Source organism: Ruditapes philippinarum, unplaced genomic scaffold, assembly GCF_026571515.1.
Source record: "Ruditapes philippinarum isolate M1 unplaced genomic scaffold, ASM2657151v2 ctg1076_1_1_1_1, whole genome shotgun sequence".
In the NCBI taxonomy this organism is placed as follows: domain Eukaryota; kingdom Metazoa; phylum Mollusca; class Bivalvia; order Venerida; family Veneridae; genus Ruditapes; species Ruditapes philippinarum.
In genome coordinates, this window is record NW_026856464.1 from 96027 (window position 1) to 110661 (window position 14635).

Consider the following 14635-nt stretch of genomic DNA (forward strand, 5'->3'; position numbering starts at 1 on the left):
AGACAATGAAAGTCTTTCAAAGGCTCTGGACAAATAAACAAATACACAGGAAATTGACCCGATGCTGTGAGACACGTGCAATAAACAAGGGAATATCTTGCCGCTCACGCCAAAATGCTATTTTCGCGAAAATAACCCTATTTTCGTATTTTAGTTATACCCCGCTCATAAGCGGACAGTACGGGTATTCCAAATATTATGCAATATCTATTTATAGATAAGAGATAACAGGTTAACTAGTTACGTAACTAGTTAACCTGATAAATAACTAGTTAGTTAAGAGGTTAACTAGTTACGTAAAAACGTAACTAGTTAACCTCTTAATTAACTAGTTATTTATCAGGTTAACTAGTTAGGTATTTGCGTAACTAGTTAACCTGATAATTAACTAGTTAATTAAGAGGTCAACTAGTTAAGTATTTATGTAACTAGTTAACCTCTTAATTAACTAGTTAATTAAGAGGTTAACTAGTTACGTAACTAGTTAACCTCTTAATTTTAAGATGATGATATAATAAAAGGATGGCAGTTGCAGGCACTAACATGCATTTATTTCCCGTTATGATCTTTTCTTTATTGAAAAAATGAACTAGTTACGTAACTAGTTAACCTCTTAATTAACTAGTTAATTATCAGGTTAACTAGTTACGACTAGTTAACCTCTTAATTAACTAGTTAATTATCAGGTTAACTAGTTACGTAACTAGTTAACCTCTTAATTAACTAGTTTGTTATCAGGTTATCTGGTGGCAGAAATATGCCACCATAGTTTAAAGTTCCCATAAATAATGATTTTGTATGAACTCGAGTTATTCATTAAAACCCCTAGAAAGATATTGATTATTTCAATTCGTGTTCGATCTAGTCCTTGATTTATTCGGAAATCATTATATCCATGCTGTCGGAAATTATAATCATTTTCGCATTCGAAATTCTTCTTCATTTTTTAAAAAGTCGAGGTAAGTAATTAATTTAGATTTTTCGCATTAAATTACAATTTTTCTTCATTTTTCAAAAGTCGAGGTTAGTATTTAATATAAATAGTTGTCTTAGGAAACTTATAACGCAAGTGTTATATAAATATTTATACATTTATATATATTATTTATGGCATATTTCTGCCACCAGATAACCTGATAACTAAAGCCTAGGTCACAAATAAGAAAATGCCGCCGGGCGGCGTCTGTTTCTCCAAAAAATCGCAATATCGGCCGGCGTCCGTCCGGCGGCAGTGACTGTCGGACGGCAGCAGCTGAAAATTTTGCTCATCGGGCGGGCGCCTTCGAGTTTTAAGTAATACTTAAAAGCTAACGGCGGCCGGACGATAATTTTTGGGGTCACTGAGTATAAATATCATCGAGCGGACATCGTTCGGTCGCCGGGCGGCGACCGGGCGATGGATTTTTTGATCGGGCGATTTTTTGTTCTACTAAAACAGCGTCCGATTTAAAAGGCGTCCGGGCGGACATCGGCCGGGCCCTGCCCGGTGCCTGAATAGAGCTAAGTAGTCAAACGATTATCGCCCGGTACCCGGACGATTCATGTACAGGCACCGGGCGGTCATCGTTTTCATTAATTGCCTCAAAAATATATTTGTGAATTTCTTTTGAATACTAGTAAACATGATTTTTTTCTTCAATGTCCATGCGAATGTCTGATTGATTTTCACTTTCTACGGCCTCGATACTGGCCGTTGGTGACTCCCCTTGGCTTTGGCAGCTGACTTCTTTGCTGGCATAATTACAACTGGCTGATTTATCTAGGATGTCATTAAATGTAAAGTCATTGTCGCCCGGCGCCCGCGCGGCAACCGTCCGATTCACTTTTAAATCGCACAGGCGCCGTACGGACATCGGGCGGTGACCTCCCGATCTGTTCAATTCTTTCTGTAAAATCCACTCGGCAAAAATCGCCCGACGACTGTTTAATTCATGACCACGCAAGGTATCAGATTTAAAATCGCCCGGCGTCCACGACATCAAAAAATTTGCCGATTTTATAAAAATCGTTTAATCGGACGGCGCCCGTTTTATTTGTGACCTAGGCATAACTAGTTAATTAAGATGTTAACTAGTTACGTAACTAGTTACTTTTTTTAATAAATAAAAGATCATAACGTGAAATAAATGCATGTTAGTGCTTGCAAATGCCATCCTTATAAGTAATAGAAAGAGCACCGAAACACGAGGCTATCTGATTTGTACGAGGGGGCGTAGCCCCCGAGTATAAATCAGATTGCCGAGTGTTTTGGTGTTCTTTCTCTTTTGTATCATAGTCAAACATGACAGCACGTTCCCTATTGTCATAATATGAAACCCCAGAAAAAATTAACCAATGAACGAGCATTTGAATATGACAGTTCTGCCCCTTTCCCTTTCTCTGCCGTCACAATATGTAAACCCCGGCAAAAATGAACCAATCCACGGGCATTATATGGAGTGCGGGTAACTGATACCTGCACTCCAGTTACCGCACTGTGCATGTATATGTATACGATTTAACTCTGACACTTTTTCAACAGAAAGGTCCCCAAACTATGATACAATATATTATTAGCTTAAAATTAAGAGGTTAACTAGTTACGTAACTAGTTAACCTCTTAGTTAACTAGTTAATTTATAGGTTAACTAGTTACGTAAATACCTAACTAGTTAACCTCTTAATCATCTAGTTAGTTAAGAGGTTAACTAGTTACGTAAATACCTAACTAGTTAACCTGATACCTAACTAGTTAATTAAGAGGTTAACTAGTTACGTAACTAGTTAACCTCTTAATTAACAAGTTAGGTATCAGGTTAACTAGTTACGTAACTAGTTAACCTCTTAATTAACTAGTTAGTTATCAGGTTAACTAGTTACATAACTAGTTAACCTCTTAATTAACTAGTTAGGTATCAGGTTAACTAGTTACGTAACTAGTTAATCCTTTAATTGACAAGTTAGTTATCAGGTTAACTAGTTACGTAAATACGTAACTAGTTAACCTCTTAATTAACTAGTTAATTAAGTGATTAACTAGTTACGTAACTAGTTAACCTGATACCTTACTAGTTAATTAAGAGGTTAACTAGTTACGTAACTAGTTAAACTCTTAATTAACAAGTTAGGTATCAGGTTAACTAGTTACGTAACTAGTTTACCTCTTAATTAACTAGTTAGTTATCAGGTTAACTAGTTACATAACTAGTTAACCTCTTAATTAACTAGTTAGGTATCAGGTTAACTAGTTACGTAACTGGTTAATCTCTTAATTGACAAGTTAGTTATCAGGTTAACTAGTTACGTAAATACGTAACTAGTTAACCTCTTAATTAACTAGTTAATTTTTTCAATAAATAAAAGATCATAACGGGAAATAAATGCCTGTTTGTGCCCGCAACTGCCATCCCTTATTATCTTAATTAACTAGTTAATTAAGTGGTTAACTAGTTACGTATTTACGTAACTAGTTAACCTGATAACTAACTAGTTAATTAAGAGATTAACTAGTTACGTAACTAGTTAACCTGATATCTAACTAGTTAATTAAGAGGTTATCTAGTTACGTAACTAGTTAACCTCTTTATATTAAGCTGATAATAAGGGATGGCAGTTACGGGCACAAACAGGCATTTATTTCCCGTTATGATCTTTTATTTATTGAAAAAATTAACTAGTTACGTAACTAGTTAACCTGATAACTAACTAGTTAATTAAGAGGTAAACTAGTTACGTAACTAGTTAACCTCTTAATTAACTAGTTAATTATCAGGTTATCTGGTGGCAGAAATATGCCACCATACATTATGCTAACGGTTTGAGTAAAATTATTTATGGAATTTTAATTATATTTTAATTATTTAGAAAATACGCATCCGTGTGTTACGAACTGGAAATGTTTCTATGCTAAATTATTAACGTTACCTGATTTTGTCAAATGAAAATATTGTATTATGTTTGTTCATTCTGTATCCATAAAGATATACAAATGTACTATGCTCATCTTTGGACGCAGAAATTTATTGAAATCTAATAAATTCTTCCTGAACATGTCTAAGTATATGTTAGTGTTCATCCATGCTGTTCTACAGAAATTAGAAACTTCGACGGGAGCGATAGCGACAGGACAATGTTTCTAATTTCTGTAGAACAGCTACGGATGAATACTAACATGTTTAGTGTCAAGCTTTATTTGGCCTCATTATTATTTACTTTATTACGTCACTACGCGGTTCTATGAAGTAAAGTCGACTATGGACGAATTCGATATAGTATCGACTTTTGTTCTTCTATGAAAATTAACGCACAGAAATACAGAGTTTTCATTGGGCACTAATTCAATTGAACCGTATACTGTACCGAAATTCGGATGATCGTTTTGTTACGGAAAATAGTCGTTATGGAAACATAGTGAAATTAGACTTCTACAGGTCACAGTTATCACATTTTTGTGCAAATGACATCTCATTTTGGTCTTTTGCATTTAAAGAAATACAAAACAATATTTCAAAATTTTTATTTGATTGGTATAATGCATATTTAAAAGAATACACCCGTTACGGAGGCATAGCATTTTAAACGCGACTTTTGAATTACTAACAATAAAGCGGTTTGTGTTAAAAATATTTCATCGCAGGAGTCTAATTTATCAATTTTATTCCAAACCTAGTCTTTTGATATTGTTTTGAGTACAAATTTAAAAGAATATAACACATCTCAAGATTGTTACATTCCAGTTTAAAATCGTTATGGTACCATAGTTGCATTTCGGAGACGGCAGCATTTAAAAAAAATCATGGAAAATAAGGGTATCTTTCTCGAACTTCTTATGTAATTCTGAATCAATTATCAATACTGTATTGATTTTAAGCAAGAACTTGTTGGAACACATGGAAATGGATAACTTTTTTAATCAATCTTAAACTTTAATTGATCAAGCGACAGCGATTTTTTTCAGTTACTATTGCTTTTCAGTTTAACACAAATGAAAAACGAGGAGCATCCACGATACAAAGTCAAGTTAAGCTGCTGAGAACATCCCAGTGTACTTACTAAAATGTTAGTCTGAAATGTTAAAGCTCGTCTATAAATTTTACTACGATTTTAAAAGTGGAGACATGAATTATTAAAAAGTGCTTCAATTATAGGAGAATGGCTGTATTGTGCTGAAAAGTGTAGAATATCGATTGTATACACAGATGCTTTTGTTTTCGAATGATCATATTAAATCTCAGTTTAAAATTGATACCAAAGTTTTTCGTAGATTATTATTTGTATATATGTTCATAGTTCTGCTGCATTTACTGTACAAAAATGTATATTAAAGATACATGCCTCCAGATGAACCAAAATATTTCAAGAATCAAACTTGGGAAAGTTGTTATGATATTTTAAGAATTACTAAACAGATTTAAGATTTAAATAATAATTTACATTATATTCTGCGATCAATGACTGATTTTCCATGTCTGATTTTCCAGTATTTATCACCATATTTGTACTGCGTGACTGACGCAGTATAGGCTATTTTTTATCTTATTTTTCTTTCTTTCATATTTTGTCCTCTTTTTGGTGATAAACGTGCATTGTTAGTGTCGTTTAAAATGTGTAAATTATATTCTTTGTTCGCTTCTCAATGTTTTACTTTAAATACATTTTCAAATTTTTCAAAATTTTATTGAAAAATAGCATGAATCTGGAGGCATGTTGCTTTTATGAAGAGCTGAAAAATAGATTTTTTCAAAAATTTTGTTTTAAATTGCATCATTTATTAAATACGCACGAATTTAATTGTTGTTGTTGTTGCGCATAGTTGTACATGGCACATAGTAGTCACGGTCACTGACTGCATGTTGTCTGTTCACCTATTCGTCTATATTAAGTATAGGTTAGAGTGCATATTGGGTGTTCGTCGTAAATAAGAAAGCTAAAAAGGAGCGGAGCTTGCGAAGCGACTGTAGCTTTCTTATTTACGAAGAACACCCAATATGCACTCTAACCGGCTTAGTGCTCCGCCCACTTGCGTTTTATAATATAAAACGTCCAGTATATATAAAATCTGTTCTATTAAGATTTGAAAACTGAAAATTTGAAAAATCCTCGTCGGTGATTGGCTTAAAAAAATTGGCGAGCACTAAGTTCGTTCAGAGGCATTAAGTTAACGGTGATGTTTGAACTATAAAGTAACGACAACTTTGCCATCAAGTATAAGGTTTAAAGTGATATAAAATTTATGTGATTATTATGTCTTGTGTGTTTTTCTCTCATATCATAGTTAAGTTTGGTTAATTGAGTTTACACTTTATCAAAATGTATTAAGGCGATTTTTTGTCGATTTTTTGTCTGTATTGTAAACAACACCAGTTAATGCATCACAATACGAAGATCATTACACAAAACATCACATCAAAATAACACAACATATTAAAACAACACAACATATCACAGCAACACAACATATCACAGTAAATATACAAGATATAGCAACACATCATAATACAGTAAAAATACAACAAATAGCAACACATAATGTCATAACATCACAACACATTACAGCAACGCAACTCATAAAAACAACACAACATATCACAACAACACATCAAAACAACACAACATTCACAACAACAAAACATACCACAATATCTTATTTTGCAAAGAAACAACAATGTTTAAAATGCAAACTAACACAATTATAAGTCAGTGTAGACATAAACAACACTCGTGAGCGTTTTTACAGTAGATGTATATATGGTTATTTAGAGCTCTAAACTTATCAAAATAAACTTGCTTGCATATGTGCTTTACCATGTTTACTTTTACCGATCTTTTCTTCTCGGCAGGTTTATACATTCACCAAAAACTAACGTCAGAAAATGGATTTAATAAATGCAGCGGTAAACGTGGTAAGGGTTCACTTATTGTATCGTATGAATTATATTTGTATTTTACGGATCTTCAAGTTTATTATATTATTATCACCAAAACCACTATATCTTTTAGACATGTTATTTTAAGTAATGAGATATTATCTGTTGAAATTTTATTTACTTCATCTCTTTCATTTTGGTGACTTTTATAGATTTCCTTCTTTTTAAGGGCAAACATTTAATGGGTGGTCATCCGTGTGAACAGAAACATGCTCATAACAATGAGGAGGATGCAAGAATATGCAATAAGAACGCGGAAAGGTAAATTATTTATGTAAAAAGGACGATCCTTCGGAAGTAAATGAAAACATCAATTGAAAGTTATAGACCTCATTTGCTCTAGTATATTTTATATATTTATGAGAAGCAAAGGAAATATCATAATTATACTAGTATCAGACTCCAAGCACTTGCTTGAACAGTGTTCAATTTTCAACATAGAAATTAAGTCCTTAAAAGGACACCACTAAAGTTTGTTGCATGAAAGGAACAACAATAGTTTTTGAAGATTTTTGTACCAGCGGGTGAAGGTCTTGATCAATAACCCGTGTTTAAAATTTCAGATCATTTGCTCAATCCGGTTTCTAGGGACAATAATTTTTATTGTGCAATTTGATCCCAAAATTAAAAGCGTCATTTAAACCGAAGAAAAATTTGATTATCAATTCAATATTTAAAATATTTTGTAGCATCTTTTGCATAGTTTCCATTTTCTGGTTAACCAGTTGATCTAGGTAAACAAGTTCAAATATTGTTACTTAACCCTTTTGAATCTCAGTGGAGCCCATTTAATATCAGACAAAACTTGAAAGAAGCAAGACAGGTTAAAATATATTACATTGGAAAACATGTCATATGCAAATAAATCCGTTGATGATTGCAGATTTTGCATTTCATTTGATTTTCTGTTCTGTTTGAAGCTAGCCAGGCGGGTACTTGCGTTTGAGCGTATCTTGCTACTGGTCAGTCAGAAGAAATAGGTAAAACTCAAATGTTTTTGCTGTTGCATGAGCCTGTCCAATTATTACTTTTATAGAGAGAGGCAAAAAATAGAGAAAAGAAGTGCTGAGAAAGATGAACTACAAAAGGAAAACAAAAATCTAAGGGATGAACTAAATGTACTGAAACTGGATCAAGTAAGGTAATTTTACTTTGTTTACCAAAGCCGAAAATACTCCTTGCCCGTACGGACCTAGAACACATTAATAGAATATCGTATTTCGTTATAATCTACGCTTCAAAATTACAAGAAAGTGTGAAGGACAGCTATATAGCAATGTCGGGTTTTTAACAATTGACTGACCTTGAACTTTGGGATAAATACTGTTACTCTATGCACATCGTAAGCACATCGTGTCATAGGGTTATTATTTATACAAAATTATTTAAACTTCTTCTTAAAATGTTTCATAATGGTGATCATTTGTGCCAAGGAATTAATTACGGAATTCCATAAACGACAGCCTACTGCTTACTGCCTACTGCTAACTGGGCAGCTTGCTTAATCTGAACAATTTTAATGTACTGTCACCAAGGAAATTGTTGTGTAAAATTATTTCAAAACTGAACCAGTGGTTTAGATGTTGGTTGTTGTTTTCTAATGTTAGCTCTGGCAGCCATTTTATGAAACAGTTCAGCCTGTCACTAAGTGAGAGGTGAGCTAATAAAAAGATAACAGAAAAAGAGAAGGAAAACAAACATTGACCTGGCTGGGGATTGAACTGTCGATCTCGAGGAAAATCAATGACCCCTGGGGCGGGGCCAATTTTGACCCTTTGGCTTTTATTTGAACAAACTTGGTAGACATCCACTAGAAGATGTTTATGCCAAATATCTAAGCTCTTTTGGATTTTCACAAGAAGTTACAATATCTGGCTTTTTGTTTAAATCGTTGGTCACGTGGTAAAACTAATTTTTATATAACTAATTATATATCAAATTGAAAAGCATTGCAACACATTTAACTTACTTGAATCGGCCCAAGAATCGAAGACATATTTCATTATCCATTCAAAACCGAGAATATTTCTGTAGTATATTTTGCATAGTTTCCATTTTCTGGTTAACCAGTTGATTTAGGTAAACAAGTTCAAATATTGTTACTTAACCCTTTTGAATCTCAGTGGAGCCCATTTAATATCAGACAAAACTCGAAAGAAGAAAGACTTAGTGTCATATCTACTTTTAAGCGGAAATTAAGTGGAAACTAACATCTAACAAGAGTCTTCCTATGTATTGTCACAGGTTAAAACATATAACCTTGTCCTATGTCCTATGTAAAAAAATCCGTTGATGATTGCGGATTTTGCATTTCATTTGATTTTCTATTCTGTTTGAAGCAAGCCAGGCAATGCTTGCGTTTGAGCGTATCTTGCCATTGGTCAGTCAGAAGAAATAGGAAAAACTTAATTGTTTTTGCTGTTGCTTGAGCCTGTCCAATTATTTCTTTTTTAGAGAGATGCAAAAAATAGAGAAAGAAATTGCTGAGAAAGGTGAACTACAAAAGGAAAACCAAAAACTAAGGGAAAAACTACATTTTGAGAAACAGGATCATTTAAGGTAATTTTACTTTGTTTATCGAAGCCGAAAATACTTTTTGCCCTTACGGACATAGAATACATTGATAGAATATCGTATTTCGGTATAATCTACGCTACTAAATTACAAGAAAATGTGAAGGACATCTATATAGCATTGTCGGAGTTTTAACATTAGACAGACCTTGAACTTTGGGATAAATGCTGTTACTATATACACCGTGTCAAAGGGTTATTATTTATACAAAGTTATTTAAACCTCTTCTTAAAATGTTTCATAACGGCGATCATTTGTGCCAAGGAATTTAATTTTTTCAGCAGTTTGGAACTTTGGAGCGGTCACCAAGTTTGGATTTTTCATATTTAATCTTTAAGTGTTACCTTGACCTTGAGGGTACCAACCTAGTTTCGCGCTCTGCACATTGTGTCATAATTACGGAATTCCATAAACGACAGCCTACTGCTCACTGCCTTCTGCTAACTGGACAGCCTACTGCTCACTGCCTTCTGCTAACTGGACAGCCTACTGTTCACTGCCTACTGCTAACTGGACAGCCTGCTGCTAACTGCCTTCTGCTAACTGGACAGCCTACTGCTCACTGCCTTCTGCTAACTGGACAGCCTACTGCTCACTGCCTTCTGCTAACTGGACAGCCTGCTGTTCACTGCCTACTGCTAACTGGACAGTCTACTGCTCACTGCCTTCTGCTAACTGGACAGCCTACTGCTCACTGCCTTCTGCTAACTGGACAGCCTACTGCTCACTGCCTTCTGCTAACTGGACAGCCTACTGCTCACTGCCTTCTGCTAACTGGACAGCCTACTGCTCACTGCCTTCTGCTAACTGGGCAGCCTATATACTGTTCACTGCCTACTGCTAATAATGGTACATTAAATCAATTTGTTCCATGCTTAATCTGAACAATTTTAGTGTACTGTCACCAAGGAAATTGTTGTGTAAAATTATTTCAAAACTGAACCAATGGTTTAGATGTTGTTGTTTTCTAATTTTAGCTCTGGTAGCCATTTTATTAAATATTTAAGTCTGTCACTTAGTGAGAGGTGAACTAAAAAGATGACAGAAAAAGAGAAGGAAAACAAACATTGACCTGGCTGGGGATTGAACTGTCGACCTCGGGCCAATTTTGACCCCAGGGGGTTTAATTCAACAAACATATAACATGTTTCATGCCAAAAATCTAAGCCTTACCTGTTTTGGATTTTCACAAGGATATTTTCTTAAAGTTTTACTATATACATATAAAGACAAGAGCGATCAGTAATCACATGTGTCGCCTCATGATGGCCAATTTCATGTTGGGACAAATTTTGTGACAGACAGACAGACAGACAGACGGACAGTGCACAACTAGACTTGGTACTGATCATTCCTGTAAAGTTTGGATAAAATTGCACCAGTAGTTTATGAGGAGTAGTCCGGACAAGCTTTTGCGTATCTGGCAACACACAGAAAAAAACACCTTTTTATCAAAGGGCCATAACTCAGCCAAAAATCATTCAACCGGAAAACCCGTGCAATATGCTCAAGGACTTGAGCTACAGATCAATCTTGTAAAGTTTCATTGAAATTGCATTAGTGGTATAAGAGAAGTAGTCCGGACCAACTTTAAAATTAAAAATTATCAAAGGGCCATAACTCTGACAAAAATCATTGAACCGGAAAATGCTGACAATATGCACAACTAAACTTGGTACTGGTCATTCCTGTAAAGTTTGGATGAAATTGCACCTGTAGTTTATGAGGAGTAGTCCGGACAAGCTTTTGTGTATCTGGCAACACACAGAAAAAGAAACCTTTTTATCAAAGGTCCATAACTCGGCCAAAAATCATTCAACCGGAAAACCCTTGCAATATGCGCAAGGACTTGAGCTACAGATCAATCCTGTAAAGTTTCATTGAAATTGCATTAGTGGTATAAGAGAAGTAGTCCGGACAAACTTTAAAATTAAAATTTTTTAAAGGGCCATAACTCTGGTGGCAGCGAGGGGATACAATTCCTATGTGGATTATTGTATTCCTAGAACAATCTACGTTGTGAGTTCTTCAAAGTCTTTTGTTTTTGGGACAACGGTGAACATTTTTGGCCAGAATGTCCGCCTTGGAAAATGTTTCAAAACAGACTAATCAGGGTGTGGATAAAGAACCAACTATCAACTCTCCGACCGCATGCTCGACTCCGATGAAGGATCAGATGGATTCAAAGGATAAGAACCCATGTGCTTCAACTAGTGATTCCGGAATCAGCCAAGTATTTTTTCCGCCTAATTTTGACAGCGATGTCAATACCTTGTCTCCCATTTGGAGTGAAAAGGACAGTGTTTCCGTTTTTACCAACAAACCAAAGAGAAGATGGATAACATTTCTAGTACTCTGGATAGCAGTCGTTCTGGTGGCCATAATATTTCAGTATTATAGAAGTGGAATTCTGAAAATACGTACATATGTTTTAGAAACGGTTATATTTTCCATCGATGAATATTTGCCGTATCTAGTGCTCGTGTGTATTTTTCTGGTTTCGTCTGTGTTGTTTTTCTGTTATGACTATGCCCTCCAGCGTTCGAGTAGAACAACTAGACAATCATCTAGTACAGAACACCATGAAGTACCAAGTGTTGGGACCTCTAATGTGCACAACTTTGTAAAAAATAGGCAGTATACTGCAAAGTCCCCATCCCGTGATTTTCCGTGTCGTAGAACATTCAGTGGAACTGGAAGTGACGTGTGGCACGATTTTAGAAGGTACTTCGATAATTTGACCATTTTGAATAACTGGTCCAAGAAGCGTCAAGGAGAACTTTTTTGTGTTCTTTGCGTGGTCAGGCGGAAGCATTCGCATACGGATTACCGTCAAGCGTGCAAAGTGATTTTGATTTGCTGTTCTCAAGGATGGAACAGAGATTTGGCATAGTAAATATGAAAGAAAGTTATATAGCTGATGCTAGGTTAAGAAGAAAGCAGAAAAATGAGACATACAGAGAATTTGGCCAATCTATTGAGGATCTTCTTAGAAAAGCTTATCCAGATTGCTTAGGAATAGTTGGAGAACTGTCGTTGAGTACTTTTCTTGAAAACTGTCATGATTCAGCTGACTTTAGGTTGTCTGTGAAAAGAACTAGACCCAAAACCTTGCAGGATGCGATAACAGCTGCCATACAAGAAGAGTGTTTAAGACAAACGGAACGTGAAAAACATAGAATTGACTAAAAGAGTGGGCGTGTCTGTCACCTAGAGCGTTATAACGAGCGGTCAAGACATGGAAACTTGACTTGTAATAGCTGGAGTTCAGACAGACGCCAGGTAGAATACTCGAATCAGAAGGATCAAAAGGAATCTCCTAGTAAGCAGGATTCTCAAGAATGTATCGGGAAACTAGGATCGACCGCCTCGGGAGGTCAGAGAAAGGTCGATCTCATTGTAAAGGAAAGACATCAACAGAGTGAAGTTACTGAAAACAATAAGAATTGTTTAAGTGTAAGACTAAAGAAGGATATGAACGTCTCAGGAAAAAATTCTAACCAACAAGTGAACTGGAAAATTGATAAAGGTGCAAAACGAACATTTATTTCCTCAGATACCTTTAAAAGCATTCAGTACCGGTATAGGCCTGAACTTAATCCAACAAAGTGCAGATTTAATCCAGCGAATGGTAATAAGGTTTTCTGTGATGGAGTTGCTTTGATTGTGCTTAACTTTAAAGAAACAGAGTGGGACTTATTCTTGGAGTACATCGTGATAGCATATAATAGCTCAATGCATGAAAGTACAGGTTATAGCCCATATCGAATTGTTTATGGAAAAGATATGTCGCTTCCAATTAATGTTCAGACCGGAAGTGAATTTAATGAGAGTACTGGAGAACGACACAACAACATTCCAACTTTCGTTAAAAATCTTCAAGAGAAATTGATTAAAATACACAGTCTTGTGCGAGACAATTTGTCGAAGTCCGTAGAAAGACAAAAGAAACATTACGACTGTCGCATGAAGATACATCAATATGAAATCGGTGATCTTGTTATGAGAAATCAGAAAAAGACGGTTCCAAGGGTAAAGTCAAAAATCGTACGCCATTGGACAGGGCCATGGATTATTATAGAAAAACAATGTGATGTGTTGTTGAAAATTCGACATTCCGAATCATCCCCACGTGTTATAGTTCATGGAGATAATCTTAAGAAGTTTCATGGGAGTTCAAGCATTAACGTACAAAAAGAACAGAATATTTCAACGGACATTCAACAGCCGAACTTGCCAGAATTCTTATCGAATGATGCAGAAATACACACAAGAAATTCTGTAGCAAATGAAGCTGGAAGTTCAATTAGTAATAAAACTTTAAATAAAGACTACAGAATGAATAAAAATAAATTAAACATAAACGCACGTCGTACGGACGGACAAACAGAGAACGTTAACAGACAGAGCATAACGGACCAAACGGATCAGTCTATTCAATCGGATCCGTTGGATCAGTCGGTGCAAATGAACATAACGGATCAGTCGGATCAATCAACTGAGGTGGAACGAGCACGCATTTCCCGTGCAGGAAAAAGGCGCGAAAACAATTTAACAAGCCCACATGTTAGTAGCACTGAAGATTTTATTCGAAGTAGATGTGTAATTAAAAAACCGGCTTATCTAAAAGATTTTGTTGATTTTATCAACTTGATATGGGTTATTGTTGTGACACTTGTGGAAAGAATTTTAGCAGTAATAGTAATCTAAAAAGACACGTAAAAGAGAAACACATACCTGAACAGAAATATTATGTGTGTACGGAAAAGAAGTGTGACGGATTATTTATCAGGATGTCATACTTGAGAAATCATCTTGAACGGAAACATGGACTAAGTGCTTTGAGATCAAAGCGTAGGAGTGTTTGTGCTCAGAAGATGACCAAAAAGGAATGGAGAGAATCTTATTACAGTGACATAAGCTCAGACGAGAGTTTCTGTGAAAGCTTAATAGGAACAGAAGTCAGATTATGATCCTGTTAATCAGCAGCAACAAGATTCTTCTGTTAATGAACACGTGATGAGCACCAGTAATCAACTAGATGGGAACACTGCAACATCTCAACATAATTAAGTTAATCACAGCCACGGAATCTAAGTGTGTTGACGGAAGTGTGGAATCAAATCCAGATCTTAGTGATTACTTAAAAGCTCTAG

The 14635-nt window shown here is 35.3% G+C and overlaps 1 protein-coding gene across 2 annotated transcripts in view; it reads left to right on the forward strand.

Moving 5' to 3' along the window:
* The window catches only part of LOC132746645 (capping protein-inhibiting regulator of actin dynamics-like), a 38055-nt gene that overhangs the window by 19049 nt on the left and 4371 nt on the right, over positions 1 to 14635 (forward strand). Inside the window, exons 1-5 of one of the 2 annotated variants that reach the window (XM_060735866.1) lie at positions 813 to 959; positions 6819 to 6881; positions 7075 to 7166; positions 7942 to 8046; positions 9360 to 9464. In XM_060735866.1, the coding sequence (XP_060591849.1) occupies positions 6852 to 6881; positions 7075 to 7166; positions 7942 to 8046; positions 9360 to 9464 (332 nt within the window). In that variant the 5' untranslated portion in view covers positions 813 to 959; positions 6819 to 6851. Of the gene's footprint in view, positions 1 to 812; positions 960 to 6818; positions 6882 to 7074; positions 7167 to 7941; positions 8047 to 9359; positions 9465 to 14635 lie in introns of those variants that run through there. The other variant, XM_060735868.1, reaches the window with a different exon arrangement.